Here is a 15668-nt window from a genome sequence, read left to right as displayed (position 1 = left end):
TCACCTTTCAAGGGAGCAGTCCGAGGCCGGCCCTTTGAGGCCTGCTTCCCTTTGCCCTTGCCCAGCAGCAGCTCAGCACTGCGCTCCCCGTTGGGACCTAGCTTCCCCATCAGGTGCTCTGGAATCCCCTTCAGGCCACTCTTAGCCTGCAGCTGCTCCTCCGAATCACTAAGATCGGACAGGTCACTGTTGGTGCTGGAGTCGGAGTCCTGTCTGCAAGCCAAGCTTCGTTCATCCAATGAGAACCTTCTTACAGCTTCAAAAGGAGCTTTGTTCTCCTGTGAAAACTCTGCTGGGGAGGACAGAAAGCTGCTTGAGTGCCTGCCAAAGACGTTACTGAAGGTTTTGAGAAGAGGATTGTCCTGCTGGCCAGGTCCCACGGTTGGCCTCTCTTCTGTGGGGCTGGAGGAGAGAGTAGGCATCTCAATGGGTTGGGTGAGGCTGCTGGTGGGTGAGCTGGAACGGCCATTCCCCATGGCAGAGAGGCTTGGGCCCCCAGTGCTGAGAGCTGAGCCCAGAACACCAGACACCAGCTTTGAGGAGTCAGTTGTAATAAAGAGGGTTTTTTTCTTTGCTAAGGATGCAGAATCTGCAGAGGCATGAGACTCGGGCCAGCTGGGTGTTGCCTTTGAGGTGACAGTGTTGGCAGAGGAAGAGCTACCTGATGCCTGAGACACAAAGCTGCTGAAAGGGCTGTGTTCGACTTTCTCCACAAATGCCAGGAAGGGGTTAGAAGGCTCTTCGCGGGATAGTTTGGGAGGCTGTAAAAATAGATTTTCATGACTCTCTGGGGTGCGGGTGTTTAAGAGACTCCGTGGGAAGGCTGGAGTAAGGGTGGGCATAGACTCTGCAGGCACTTTTCGGTCCACAGAGCTGCCAGTCTTGGGACCTGGCTTAGTATCTGTCCCAAGAGAAGATCTGCCTTTACACAGGCCTGCGCTCAGGCTCTCAAGGCTTTGTTTGAATGAGTCCCTGCTAGAGGAATCATCAGCCATACTCTCTGAAACCGTGGTGAAGTAGTTACTGCTGGGTAAATTTTGGGACATGCATTGAAAAAACAAGTTCTTGGAGAGATCCGAGTCCTTCTGAGACTCTGGTGCAGAGCTAGAGCTGAAAGAGAAGCCCAAGGGCTTGTTTTCTGTTGCTAAAACTCCATTGGACTGGCTCCTTCCACTTCCAAAAGTCAATGGTTGTGACAAACTTGACAGAGACACTCCAAATCCAGAAGAGGCCAGACTAGAATTTCTTGAATTCTGGAAGGAAGATTTTAGTTTTAGTTAGTGATGTTGGCTACAACCTACTGATCTTTCTTTGTCAGAGCTATCACTAAAGCAACATTTCTGTAAGCCAATCAACTTCTCTCTTAGATTACATGAATCTGTTCTTAGAACTGGATTTCACCAGTACTGGTAGGGAGAAAACCGTCCACAGTATAGAAGTCATCTTTACTTTAGCAAGGTAAGCCAGAGATGGCATGATGTCACCCAATCTGCTACTCAACTGGTCATTATCTAGCTGGAAGGCAGTACCAGTACAATGCTAAGATGCTAGGTGTATGAATCTTAGTATATACTGTAGTTGGAAAGAAACTCCATTAAGGAGCTGGGGGAAAGAAAGGGTTCCTGAACAGTCAATTCTCACTTTGTTATGTAACTAAAGACCTTTGTAACATCAATCTACTTCCTAAATGCCCTATTACAGAAAGGTATTGCTTTGAGAGATGTGGTCTCATGTAGGCCAGTATGGCCTCAAACTCCCTATGTCTTCCAGAATGACCTTTAACTTCTGCTCTTCCTTCCTCTACTTACCAAATGCTGAGGATACAGGATAGGTGTGTGTCAACATGCCTGCTTTGAACCCAGGATTTTGTGTATGCTAGGCAAGCACTTTACCAATAAGCTATATAGCCCTCAATAGTTTTATTTACTTAAGCTATTGTAAAGAGCCCACATTATAACTCCCTTTATTTATACAACTCTTTTCATTAAAGAAAAGAACTTTATGAATTTGAAATTTCATAAAATGGATCTTTTTGGAAACCAGCCACCTACTTATAGGTTCATGTCAACTTGATGAATTTTTTTTGAGATGGGGTCTATGTCGCCTTGAACTCAGATCTCCCACTTTGCCTGCCTTTCTAGTGCTGGTATTTGATATGTGCACCACATGCTCTGCTCATGTCAACTGAAACTGAATAGATGCTTCAACTAACACTAATTTACATGAGGCAATTTACTGAGACCTTTTGCAATAATTAGGTTCTATTAAGACTCCCAAAATGAAAATGTGTACATTGAAATATATGCTAAATACAAACATTTAGGATAACAAAGAATGGAAGAAATATTTCGACATTTCTTCCTTTACTTTGAAAATGCTTAACTTACATATGTGAATGCCTGTAGGACACTTTCATGTACATTAGGCACCTAGACCTAACACATACATAAACAGACATATTCATAGGAGTCCTTTCTTATTATTGGTTTAAATCTGTAATACTTAGATCCTAGCACCTCACTTGAAAATCATGTACTATTAAAAAAAGAATGATATACCTAAAAATTCACTTTATTGTATCTGTTTGGAGTGAGAAAAATCTTGGAAACTAGTAATGGTTCTGGCTTTATAACACTGTGAGTGTACTAAACACCACAGAACTATACATTTTAATGGTTATAATGGTAAATTTTTTTTAGAGTAGCAAAGAAGCCTAAAATACTGGCAGCTTAGCTTCAGCTGATATTTGCTACCAAGACTGTTTTGGGACATTTTAGAGTTAAGTTCGCTTTCTTTCCACTAACCACACAAGTACTAACACACCCTACATTCATGAAAGAGAACAGGGCTGACAGTACCGAAGCTCTCCAGCTGTTTCACTAGCAGCATCTGGCCAGAAGCCCGATACCCACAAGACTCTAAGGAACTCTAAGTAGCTCATACTTCATTACTAAAGCAAATAGCACGTGGGCGATAGTAATTTGGTTGCTCTTTCCTTCAAATTCCAAATCCTTTTCTTTTCTTTTTTTCTTTTTTTGGTTTTTCATGACCGGGTTTCTTTGTAGCCTGTCCTGGAACTAGCTCTTATAGACCAGGCTGGCCTTGAACTCACAGAGATCCGCCTGCCTCTGCCTCCCAGTGCTGGGATTAAAGGCGTGCACCACCACCACCCGGCCCAAATCCTTTTCTTAGAAAAAAGGGATGAAAACTGGTGCAACTCAGTTTTTAGAAGAAATTTCTTAGTGGCTATTCTGTTTCTATATTTCAGATCAAATAATTGTAATGGAAACATTTATGGCTATACTTTGATTTTAAAAGGCAGGCTGAAACATTAATAAAATGCTTGATAGTCCAGAAATTTCTCCAAGGTATTTGAATTTTTTGTGAGGTGGAATGAGGGGTAGGGATGACTAGGGACTGAAACTACTAGAATTGTGAGCACACCAGGCAAGTGTTCTACCAATGAACCATATCCCAAACTCTCCAACCCATTGAACCTACATTACTTAGATTTATTCAGCTTTTCGACTTCAAGAATAAAACATTTTATAGTACATAAAATTTGTTTTGTTTTATAAACCCATTCACACTCATACTAACTTTGATGCAGTGTTGATTTTAAAAACTTAGGCACTACACCGACTTATCTGCACTAGAAATCCACGTAAGAGCTACTTGTTCTTTTGCTAACACTGGCTAATTAACAAGACAACCATAAACAGCACTACATTTACAGGTCTTGTCTTCTGTCTGAACTTTTCATCTCCCTCCCTATCCCTGAATACTAAAGCTTTGAAACATTGCACTTGCTAGGACAGGGAAGAAAAATGAAATCAGTAAGTCATAGGTTTTGTTGTGGCTGTTTTGTAGTGTTAGAGACTGAAACCTGGCCCTTACACAGAATAAGCAAGAGCTCTGCCACTGAGCTACACCCTCAACCAAATGCCATTTTTATCTGGCATTCCTATACTTGAAATGATTCCATTTTATTTAGTAGGAGAGCTCCTCCAAATAAGGATTTTTCTTTTTAGATTGGCCTCAAACTCTTTAAGTAGCTGAGAATAAACTTGAACTTTCTGCCCTTCTTGCTCCCTCCAGAGTGCTGTGACTATAGGTACTCATAAACTTCCACGCCTGTTTTTCATATATAATATACAGTATTTAGCACACAGTAGTTTCCCATATAAAGTTTTTTGTTTGGGTTTTCTTTTACTTTTGTAACGAAGTTTTATATTGCCCAGGCTAACTGTCTTAAACTCTTGGTTCAAATGAACCCCTTAGCCTTAGTTTCATTAGTGACCAGAGACTACAGCATATCCAACTTTTATTTTATTTATTTTTTTAAGACACATTTTTATGTCTGAGTGTTTTGCCTGCATGTATTTCAGTGTACCACATCCATTCTGTGGGTCCTGGGGACTGAAGCCAGGTCCTCTGCAAGAACAGCCAGTACTCTCAACTGCTGAGCCATTTCTCTAGTTCCCAACTTTTTTATTTTTTCTTTTATATTTTTTAAAAGTCAAGGATTTCATATTCTAGTATGAGTTAACAGCCTGCTTGAAAGAAAAATGCTAACACCATAAATTATACTTTGGTCACCAAATTTGGTCAAAGACCATATAAAACTAATTTTTATATTGTCCATTTTAGCTTATATTGATATAATTGATTATACATATATATAAAACACATAGTAAAGTGGATACCACTGTGACTAAAGCCATCAGATTTTACAGTAGTGCTCTTTAAGAGGATAAGATTAACAAGACAAAAACTTATGGCCATATCAAATAATAGCAAGCAGGCTGCCCACAAGAAAAAATATCACAGAAATGAAGAACTGAAAACAGCGCAATGGCAGCGTGGACACACACACCCTTCATTATGGTGTTCACTATCACCAACACTGGAATTCATTAACTTTGCTCTCAGAGTCCTAGTAAAGGCTCAGCCGCTATGTGAACTCAACAGATAACTGAAAGAAAAAGATTCCCACAAATGATCTTTTCCACATCTCATTCAATTGAATTGTCTTTTGGTTTTTAATTAGCTCAACTGTTCAGGTGACTTTTAAGAGCTGATAAAGTTATTTAAAAAACACATATTTGCCAAATGAGCAGAGTACAATTTAAGTCCATATCAGAAATCTTCCTTCCTTGGGGCGTTACAGATGCTTTTCAATGTATTAGCAATGAAGGAGGGTGGAAGAGTTAATGCAAATCTGCCAAGTCTGCCCTGAAGCACTCACCTCTCCTGAGGCCTGCGACCAGCTGCCTTTCTGTTTTTCCGGCCCAGTCCCTGATGCAAGGCCAGTGTCTGAGATCCTCACCGTAGTTGGGGTGGAGCTGGTGGTGGTGACTACAGCTGCTGAAGCCACCATGCCCTGGCTAACTTGTTCCAGTGTTTTTCCTGCCTCTTTGTTTTCAGCTCCACCTACCTCTGGGGCCATAGGTGTCTGACCTGTGGCTGAAGAATATGGAGTGAACGGTACAGGTATGTCCCCACCTACAGGTTCATCCTGCACCACCAGAGTCCTGCCGTTTTCTTTGGTGTAAGTGGCAAAGCGAATGTTGCGGTTAATCTGGGGAACAAATGTAGACGGTGGCTGCTTGGCTCTTTGCTCCAGCCCTGGCTCTCCACTGGCATTACCTCCTTTCCAGGGCCCTCGGCTTGCCTCACCTCCATCACTCCCATTACTGTCTACTTCACCCCTGTCTCCTTTTAATTTCTTTGTAGCAGGGTCACACCCAGAGTCCGAAGCACTTTTCCTCCTCCGGCCATCTCTCCCCTCTATGCTCTCTCTCTTCTTCTTTCCTTTGGAAGATTTTACTGCTTTTATGGTACCCCCCTACAAAACAAAATTCAAAAAAGGTTTATTGTAAGGGATCTTTCATTCTGTGAAAACCATTAGCCATTAGTGTGTTCCCATCCCTAGAAGCAGATAAAGAAGGCACAGTCCTGATGCCAGCTCTAAACATTCAGAAAATTCCAGTCCTCTGGTGGCTCACTTTATAGATACACACATTCAAGATAGTAGTTACTAGAGGTTAACTTCTGTGGCAAAAGCTTGCAGGTAAAATATACTGCTTCACAGGGATTTTTTTATTTTTTTTTATTTTTTTGAGCATTTCAACAATTTGTGGAATTTCTGCTACAAACCCAATTGTCAGAGCTAGGTTAGGAGCATTATTTGCCCAATAATGAAATAATGTTTGCACATTTATCTCCTTGGGTTTTTTAATTTTCATGTATGTGTATGTATGTGCCATGTGTCTTCCATGTGTGTACTGGTACCCTCAGAGGCCAGAGGTGGAAGTAGGATCCCCTGGTGCTGGTGTTACAGGCAGTTTTAAACTGCCTGATATGGGTTCTAGATGCTAAATACCAGTTCTCTAAAGAGCAGCCGCCAGTACTTTTAACTGCTGAACCACCTCTTTAGCATCCCTTCAGAAAAAATTTTCAGCCAGGTGGTGGTGGCACAGGCCTTTAATCCCCCAGCACCAAGGACGCAGAGGCAGGTGGAAAAACAGAGCTTTACATACAGAAACCCTGCCTCATGCCCCTGCCCTGCCAAAAAAACAAAGGGTCAGGGTGGTGGTGGTGGTGGTGGTGGCTGGAGAAAAGACTCGGTGGTTAAGAGCACTAGCTGCTCGTCTAGAGGACTTGGAGTTGACTCCCAGCACCCACACGAAAGCTTTCAACCACCTGTGTAATTTCACTTCCAAGGAATCTGACGAACTCTGACATTTGAGGGCACCAGGCATGCTCAGAAGATGCACAGGCATACATACAGGCAAAAACACCCATACACATAAAATGAATACTTTTTTTTAAAGTTAAAAAATATATTTATGTTTTTGGATTTATTTTGAAAGGGTGAGCTTACATGCCACACTGACATGTCTGAGCCTCAGACTCAGAGCTTCTGCTTCTGTCCCACCGGCACCTATTCTGTTTTTGATAGGCTTGCACTTCAAATACTGAAATATAAAAACTCCACTATTTAGAAATCACTCAGCCCAAAATATGTGAATCCTGACCAAAGGAAAAGTAAACCTGACATTTTGAACTGCACACAGACACTGTTAGACTCCATTGATTTCCAGACCTTTCTCCAAACCTTTAGTCAGGGAACTGGAAAAAAACAACAGAGCAAACCGCAAACCTTTTTTTTTTCAAGTATCTCACACTACCAATGACGTCTTGTGACGTCTTTGAGGACAGACACCTAAAACGATGGGGATTAGAAGGGACAGTTCTCATCCTTTCCTGAGAAACAGGTTTTAGGCTGGTTCGGAAGCACTGAAGAGTATAGAGGGGGTAATAAGCTAGTTCTGTGTAGCAGTGAACATTTACCATCTAATAAATCTGCCCCACTACCCTCAATACTTATAGAGTCATATCTTTACTGGAATCATATCTGGTATGTCAATTTCTTTGTTTTTTTGTGACAGGGTTTCTTTGTGTAGCTTTGGAGCCTGTCCAGGAACTTGCTCTGTAGACCAGGCTGGCCTTGAATTTTCCTACCTTTTCCTCCCACTTGCTGTGATTGAAGGCGTGTATTACCACCAACTTTGTAAAAGCTTTAAATTTTCCTTGGAGCTGGGTGGAGTGGTGCATGCCTTTAGTTCCGGTAGAGGCAGGCAAAGCTCTGAGTTTGAGGTCACCCTGCTCTAGACAGTGAGTTACAGGACAGTCACAGCTACATAGAAAAACCTTGTCTTTAAAAATTTTTTTTCCTTCTTTCCAATTTATGTATTTTTTACTTTCCTTTTTTGCTGCCTTCATTTTTCTCCCTTAATTTTCTTATAAAATTCATTTTTCAAAAGATTTACATAGGCCATGTACATACACATGCCTTTGGAGGCCAGAAGGGGGCATCTGATGCCTGGAACTAAAGTTATAGGAGATTATGGGACAGCAGGTCAATGCTGGAACTGAGCCTAGGAACTTTACAACCTATAAGCCACATTTCTAGTATCTCCTGTAAAACTCAAAAACCAAACCAAACCAAAAACCACAAGATTTACTTTCATTTCTCCATACTTCTGGCACTATTATCCAAGTTTCCACAGAGATAATTAACAAGTCTGAATAAATAATAACATGCTCACTATGACTAAGTATCTATCATATTTCTGGTAATATTATCTAAGTTTCCCATACTTTTATTCAAGAATTGAAAGTACTTTGTTGAGCATAGTTTTTATTTCATCCTCATTTAAAACTACCCATTTGGCAAGTTTTCAGCCTAACAGCAGAAGCATATTTACTGAGATAGTTCATTTATTCATCCTCACACTTAACAGAGATGAGGGGATTGATCGTGGAGGTCTAAACGGTTATTATAGAGCTTAGAACAGTGTCGATAATAATTGTATTTTGTTAGTAAAGAATATAGTCATACCATGACAAAGCCAAAAAGGAAAGAGCCAATATCTTCAGCTAAAAAACACAGATTCAGTTTCTAACTCATGGCCAAACTGCAGCCCTGGCTCAGAGCAGTCTCCACAAGTCTCTAAGAACCAGCGTGGGTCCTATTATGCTGAGTTGCTCAGATGTGAGCAGACAGCATGGGGAGTGAGACCTATGCAGGCTCTCCAGCTTTATCTAACCAACTGAGCAGTACCATTTATATATTAATAAGTACTTAAGAAAACAAATGAAACACAGAAAGAAACAAAAGTAGAGCTCAATACATCATCAAAATAAGAGGTATTCGCAGCCATGCACATACAGTAAGGGCTTATCCTATTTATGATAATGTAATTAAAGACATATTAAATTTAATCTGGTTCTTTCCTTTCCTTCTCTTCTTGTTTCAACAATGACTGCACAGCAGTGCATGGTGGCACACACCTATAGGCCCAACACTTGAGAGGAGAGCAGGTGGATCTCCAGGCCAGCCCAGTCTACACAGTGAGTACCAGACATACACAGATCCTGTCTCAACAGGAAAAGAAGGACCGCATACTTGTCAAAAAAGAATGAAAGAGGAACATTACAGAGGTATTAGTACTTTGAAGACTATGAATGTGGACATTTGTTTTGTCTTTTGAGACAGGGCCTCAGTTAGACCAGGCTGGCCTTGAACTCCTGATATCCTTGCTTTACCATCAATGTGCTGGAATTCATTGTCAGGTATGGCTGGCTCAGGCAGATTTTTAACATAGTTTATTATTTGTTACAATAATTTTTAATGAACCAAAGGTTGGCATGGTTCAGAATAATTATAAAACAAATCATTGTGTATGGAACTCTAACTAGGCATTTGTTTAATTTGATTTCACTACAAAATATAGAATTTCACTCTACCTTGGAGCCCACTGGGAGCTGATTTAGGGGTAGGAAGGATACAGCTTTTCCTTTATAGCCTATTATTAGGCAAGTCATTATTATTGCTATTGTTTACTGCAGTTTTAACTATCTATTAACTTGACCTAGGAGAATATAAGAAGAAAGAGGCCATGAATTTTACAATGGGGACATTGCTTTAATTAAAAGGGTTTGCTCAAACTAGGTCTTTTTCCTAAGGCTGTTCTCTCTTAACTAGACAAATCAAAAAGAAATCAGAAAAGAAAGAATAGCCAGAGCCAAGCAACTCAAGGGAATCCATGGAAAATATGTATTCAAGGGATACACATAGCAGAGTAACACAAACTTACAAATCTACTTAGACTATTACTGTACCTCACTCTGTGGTGTTGAATTGTCCATCAGCATCACATGGATAAGTCTGGGGTCTACTGACTTCATTTCGCCAGTCTATAGAGCAAGAAAGCAGAACCCATCAAAAAAGAGGAAAAATAGTTAATACCTTGACAACCAAAATGTAATATACATTTTCATCAACAATATAGGTATCTATTTAATTTTACTTCCCTACAAAAGTAAACTTCCTAAGTAGTTTTCCTAGTAACAGTATTGTAAATAACATCTAGAATATGGTAAGGATTAATATATTAAGCTAACAAATTATTAAAGAACTGAGCGAGTTCAAGATCTAAGTATGTCTTTGATGTAATAATGTCTATGATCAAATATTGTCTTAGCATATTCATTTAAATTTCCGTATCTAAGCCAACAATCATTAAAAGAGGCACTCAACTATTAAAGAAAAAACCTGTAGGAATGGGGACAATGTGATAAAGTACACGTTTATTCTATTTCTAGCAATTAGACACAAAGGAATTTATTTTCTTTTCTTTAAAGATTTATTTATTTATTTACTATGTACACAGCATTCAGCCTCCATGTATGCCTGCAGGCCAGAAGAGGGCACCAGATCTCATTACAGATGGTTGAGAGCCACCATGTGGTTGCTGGGAATTGAACTCAGGACCTCAAGAAGGGCAGTCAGTACTCTTAACCTCTGTACCATCTCTCCAGCCCCAGCTTTTTTTTTTTTTAAGGATTTATTTATTTATTTATTTATTTTAATATTTATTTTATTTATTTATTATGTACACAGTGTTCAGCCTCCATGTATGCCTGCAGGCCAGAAGAGGGCACCAGACCTCATTACAGATGGTTGTGAGCCACCATGTAGTTGCCGGGAATTGAACTCAGGACCTTTGGAAGAGCAGGCAATGCTCTTAACTGTTGAGCCATCTCTCCAGCCCTCCAACCCCGTTTTTTGAGACAGGGTTTCTCTGTAGCTTTAGAGCATGTCCTGGAACTAGCTCTAGTAGACCAGGCTGGCCTCAAACTCAGAGATCTGCCTGCCTCTGCCTCCCAAGTGCTGGGATTAAAGGCGTATGCTGCAAGCGCCCAGCTAGGAATGTATTTAACAGACTTATTTTTAATTACAAGTTATGTATGTGTGTTTGTACATGAGTACAAATGGTCAGAAGAGAGTGTGGGAACCCCTTTAAGTGGAGTTATAGGCAGCTATAAGAGGGTGCTAGGCAACAAACTCAGGCCCAGGCGCTCTTTCCTGCTGAACCACCTTTCCATACCTTCATGAAGGGTTCAATCTAATAAATAAAATGTGTGAAATCATGTATAAGTGTGCTAATTGAGCCAATACCTGTGTTAGTAAAAATACCGTGCCTGATTTCAAAGTCCCCTAATTTAAAACTATTTAGTTATGATATATCAACTTAGAATATACTTTTTTTGTTTGTTTGTTTTTTTCGAGACATGGTTTGGGACCTGTCCTCTTGTAGACCAGACTGGCCTCGAACTCACCGAGATCTGCCTGCCTCTGTCTCCTGAGTGCTGGGATTCAGGGCATGCGCCATCACTGCCCGTAGACTAAACGTATATTTTAAAGGACGAGTCAAATACATATATATGTATATATACATATATATGTGTATGTGTGTGTAGCATCCATATACAATTATATTCAAAAGATGAATTGTGCCTATGTACCATATTATATCAATCACTAAAGTATAAACTTCATATAACTAAAAACATATTATAGATACATACTTAGAAAATATTAGGAAGAATATGGAAAACACCACACTGGTGGCACCACTGTGGGAGTAATAAATAGTTTCTTAGAGGAAGAGGCAGTTTTCATTATGCACTTTACATGTATGTATATAATCTGAACGTTTTTTAAAAATTGTCTTTAGTGGGGAGGGACTAGAGAAATAGGGCAGCTTTAGAGCAGAGGTTGGCATCACGTTTACTCAGTGCCCACATGGTAAATCATTAACTATGTGGAACAATTTAAGGAAATCCTACTTTCTTCAGACCTCTGTGGGCACACTATGCATATAGCACATACACCCACACACACCTATGCATATAAACAAAAAACTAACTTTATTATTACAACAAGTTTTTTTCTGTTTGCTGCAAAATTCAAGCTTGACTGTGCTTTAACCCATTTCTGGAACTTGACATGTTCCCCTCACACTATGGAGTTTGACTCATACCTTGACGTACTGTGATAACACCTTTGAATATATCCTGATAAGATATTCTGTCAAATAATTTTGAAATGTTCAACTAAGTTTCTATACAAGCAAAATTCTTCTGGAAATCCTGCAAACCTTATCCTGAAGCCTTGAAGTTTGGGGGCTATTTAAATCTAACCTTCTTCTATGTTCAATGCTATTTTCTCAAACTCCAATTGAGGGAGACAGCCCTGTGTGACAGAAAATAAAGCCTGTGTAATTTGACCAAAGAATTTCAGTAGTGGTCTTTCCTCTTCTTCCACGGGATTAAGGCTTCCAGAGTGCTGGAACTACATGTAAATGTAGCCACACCCAGTTTACAAGAACTGTCAGAGACTCCCATGCTATGAAGTCAGCAGGCTTACTTATTTATTGGTTTTTCAAAACAGGATTTCTCTGTGTAACAGCTCTGGCTGTCCCAGAACTCGCTCTGTAGACCAGGCTGGCCTTGAACTCAGAGATCTGCCTGCCTCTGCCTCCAGAGTGATGGGCTTAAAGGTGTCAGTGAGGTTTTACATGTTTACCTCTAACTCACAATGAGGTAACAGTTACGCAGCCTTCCTCAGGCTCACTCAGAAGCAGAGGCAGAGGGAGAAGTTAGTCTTCTTACAATGCTGAAATACTTTTGCTGTCATCCACACTAAAGCAGTGGCTGTACCTCTTACAGAATAAGAGCCTCACCTCAGTTATAGAAACCTCCATGAGACGGGTGATTGTGTCCTGACGATTTACAACACCACATAGCCATACTTCTTCTCCTTCTGGCTGGTATATTTTGACCCTGTGACCTTGAACACTATAGGGACCTAGAGAAGAGAACAATTAGAACTGAATGCTTGGGCTAAGCACATGAGGTAAACACTTAGCATTTTCTGTGCAGAGCTGAAAGGAAAAATTTTTCATACTCAATAGAATAAAAATGAAACAATGTTTTTTTCTAGTGAATTTTATAAACTTTTCATTTCTAAGGAATCTCCCAAGTCCCCAATTCTATCTTTTTAATCTATTATTTTATCTAATCTATTCTTATCTCTTCCCTCAACCATAAAATTCTGAAAGGCTAGCCTAAGCTATAAAGCAAAACAAAACAAACCAGGTCACTAAGCTAAATGTGCTACTAGGTAAAATGGCCATAGGGATAATTAATGACCATTAATGCCTGCTATCTGTTTCAGTACTGTTAGGGTGAGAGTTCAACTCATGGTGAAAATATGGGAGCTAGGAATTTACATATTTTACAGAAGCACTCTACCACTGACTAGACTCAAAAACTCTAGCACACACCTCCCCCTTTACTTTTGTTGTTAATGAACAAGTCTATGAATGGACGGACGGCTTTATGCATATACTTTGTTGGTGTTAACAAGCTTTTAGCTCTTGAGAAATGTGCAAGTTGTTAGTATAACTAGAACAACAGCGAAGGCTTTCTCTAAGGGTGGTGTCTCTATCATTAATGCTTTGTTTAGTATGTAGTTAACATACTATGTGGAAAACATCAAAACTTTGTGTTTTGAAATACAGAAAGAAGATCTAGGGGTGCTGTGTTTGTCAGGACTATGAATTATTAGAAAATATGGAAATTTTATAAATTGAACCCTCTACCCAATGGTAGGAAGTGACACTGTTTAGTACATGTGTTTAGTACACTAAACATAATGGCCTGAGTAAGAGGCTGTTTTTTGTTTGTTTGTTTTCAGTTATTCTAGAAATTCAGTTAATTATAGACATTCTCTCCATCAATGGCCCACCTGATCTAGAGTCCAAGGACAGAAAACTGCTTGTTCTTACCTCGGCTGAATATCTCTTGTAGCTTTTTGTCACTGATCAAAGCATTAACTGTTTCTCTTAATGCAGCATGCTCTAAAAGAATCTGGTTTTGAGCATCTGTTCCCATCTGGCAAAGTAAAAGGAAAAACTGATGTTAAAATGAATGGCAATAAAACTTAGCAGATGAGAAAATCCTTCCCTAAAGAGTCCTGCATCACCCACAAACCCAAGGAGCATGAAGATGAACGAAGCAAGGATACTGAAAGGGAATGACCTCTGAGGAGGAAGAATAACAAAGAAGCTGCCATTAATAACTCATAGAATGTAGTTTAGGAAATATTGGTCTCAGCTCTCCCAATGAAAGAGTAAAACCTTCTAATCTACATGGGAAGTAGAAAAAGACAAGATCTCCTGAGTAAACTGGGAGCGTGGAGATCATGGGAAAAGGCAGAAGGGGAGGTGGGAGGAAGGGAGGAGAGCCGAGAAAAATACATAGCTCAATAAAAACAAAACAAAAGTAAATTTAAAAAAAGAAATAAACACAGGCAGAAACTTCTGAACCGTTTCTCCAATCAGTAGTATCTTTCCTAATGAAACTACCACTCACATGATAGTCTGTTTAAACTACCACTCACATGATAGTCTGTTTAAACTATTCACACTCACATGACAGTCTGTTTAAACTATTCACACTCACATGATAGTCTGTTTAAACTATTCACACTCACACGATAGTCTGTTTAAACTATTCACACTCACACGATAGTCTGTTTAAACTATTCACACTCACACGATAGTCTGTTTAAACTATTCACACTCACACAATAGTCTGTTTAAACTATTCACACTCACAAGATAGTCTGTTTAAACTATTCACACTCACATGATAGTCTGTTTAAACTATTTACACTCACATGATAGTCTGTTTAAACTATTCACACTCAATTTTCTCCGTGTGTGTGCGCACACGTGCATATCCTTTCATATTTCATACTGCTAGGAACCAGCTGTTACTCATTTCTGCTCATCTGCCACTAAGGTAAACACAAACCTCACTAGGTTCCAGCCACACAAGTCATATCAAACGCCATCTTAGAGAAGCCCCCTTTCAATTTATTTATTTATTTGTGTGTGTATAACGTGAACAGGTATCAGGAGACAAAAGAGGGCATTGGTTTCTCCTATAGTTGGAGTTACAGGCAGTTGTAAGGCTCAGGTTATAGGTGTAGGGAACCAAATTCAAATCCTCTGGAAGAGCAACAAGTGCTCTTACACTGCTGAGCCCTCTCTCTAACCCCAGAGAAGCCATTTTTCTTGAAGTCCTGGGTGGCTTTAGAGTGGGGGGGTGGGAGTACAGAAGAGAAAAGAAGCATCAGTCACCAAATGAATTTTTTAAGAAATTAGAAAACTTCAAATGCACAGAGAAATTTATTACAGGAAGCAAGGTAATGCCAAAAGGATTTGAATCAACAAGGAAATTAACAAGGAGGTAACTAGTAAGCCCAAGATTAGATAGAGCAAATACCTGGAACAGATGCAGCCCATTAGCATCTGACATGAAACGCAGTTCTCGATCCACAAGGTATTCAACTGGCACCACAGAGCCCAGACCCAGCTTATCTACCAAGGGAGTGAAAGTCTGTGGAGCACAATGACAATGAAAAGAGGCTGATGAGAACTTGGAAGTGAAAACAAGGAACAGTCAATTCCTCTCTGACTTCAGAGAAGCACATCCAATTACTACTCTCCTCTCATCCTAGGGAACACAGACAAACTAACAAACAAGGCCTTAGGAACATTTCAAACATTGCCACTGCTCACAAACCAAAGGAGATTTTTTTCTCTCTCTTTCGTCTTTTTTGTTTGGTTCATTTTTTTTTTTGTTGTTGTTGCTGTTGTTTTGCTGGTTTTTTTGGGTTTCCTTTTTTTTTTTTTTTTTGGAGACAGGGTTTCCTCTGTGTAGCCTGACTGTACTGGTACTCACTT

The 15668-nt window shown here is 39.9% G+C and overlaps 1 protein-coding gene across 2 annotated transcripts in view; it reads right to left on the bottom strand.

Moving 5' to 3' along the window:
- The window catches only part of LOC121442980 (lysine-specific demethylase 3B), a 62520-nt gene that overhangs the window by 32163 nt on the left and 14689 nt on the right, over positions 1 to 15668 (bottom strand). The window contains exons 3-8 of one of the 2 annotated variants that reach the window (XM_041644634.1): positions 15208 to 15321; positions 13704 to 13809; positions 12597 to 12721; positions 9691 to 9765; positions 5249 to 5848; positions 5 to 1253 (exon numbers count right to left, since the gene is read on the bottom strand). In XM_041644634.1, the coding sequence (XP_041500568.1) occupies positions 5 to 1253; positions 5249 to 5848; positions 9691 to 9765; positions 12597 to 12721; positions 13704 to 13809; positions 15208 to 15321 (2269 nt within the window). The remainder of the gene's footprint in view (positions 1 to 4; positions 1254 to 5248; positions 5849 to 9690; positions 9766 to 12596; positions 12722 to 13703; positions 13810 to 15207; positions 15322 to 15668) is intronic. The other variant, XM_041644635.1, reaches the window with a different exon arrangement.

This window comes from Microtus oregoni, unplaced genomic scaffold, assembly GCF_018167655.1.
Source record: "Microtus oregoni isolate MIOR12 unplaced genomic scaffold, Mior012 000098F_ref0000018, whole genome shotgun sequence".
Classification (NCBI taxonomy): Eukaryota; Metazoa; Chordata; class Mammalia; order Rodentia; family Cricetidae; genus Microtus; species Microtus oregoni.
Note: the sequence above shows the minus strand (reverse complement) of the source record. Positions and strands in the feature narration are given on the sequence as shown.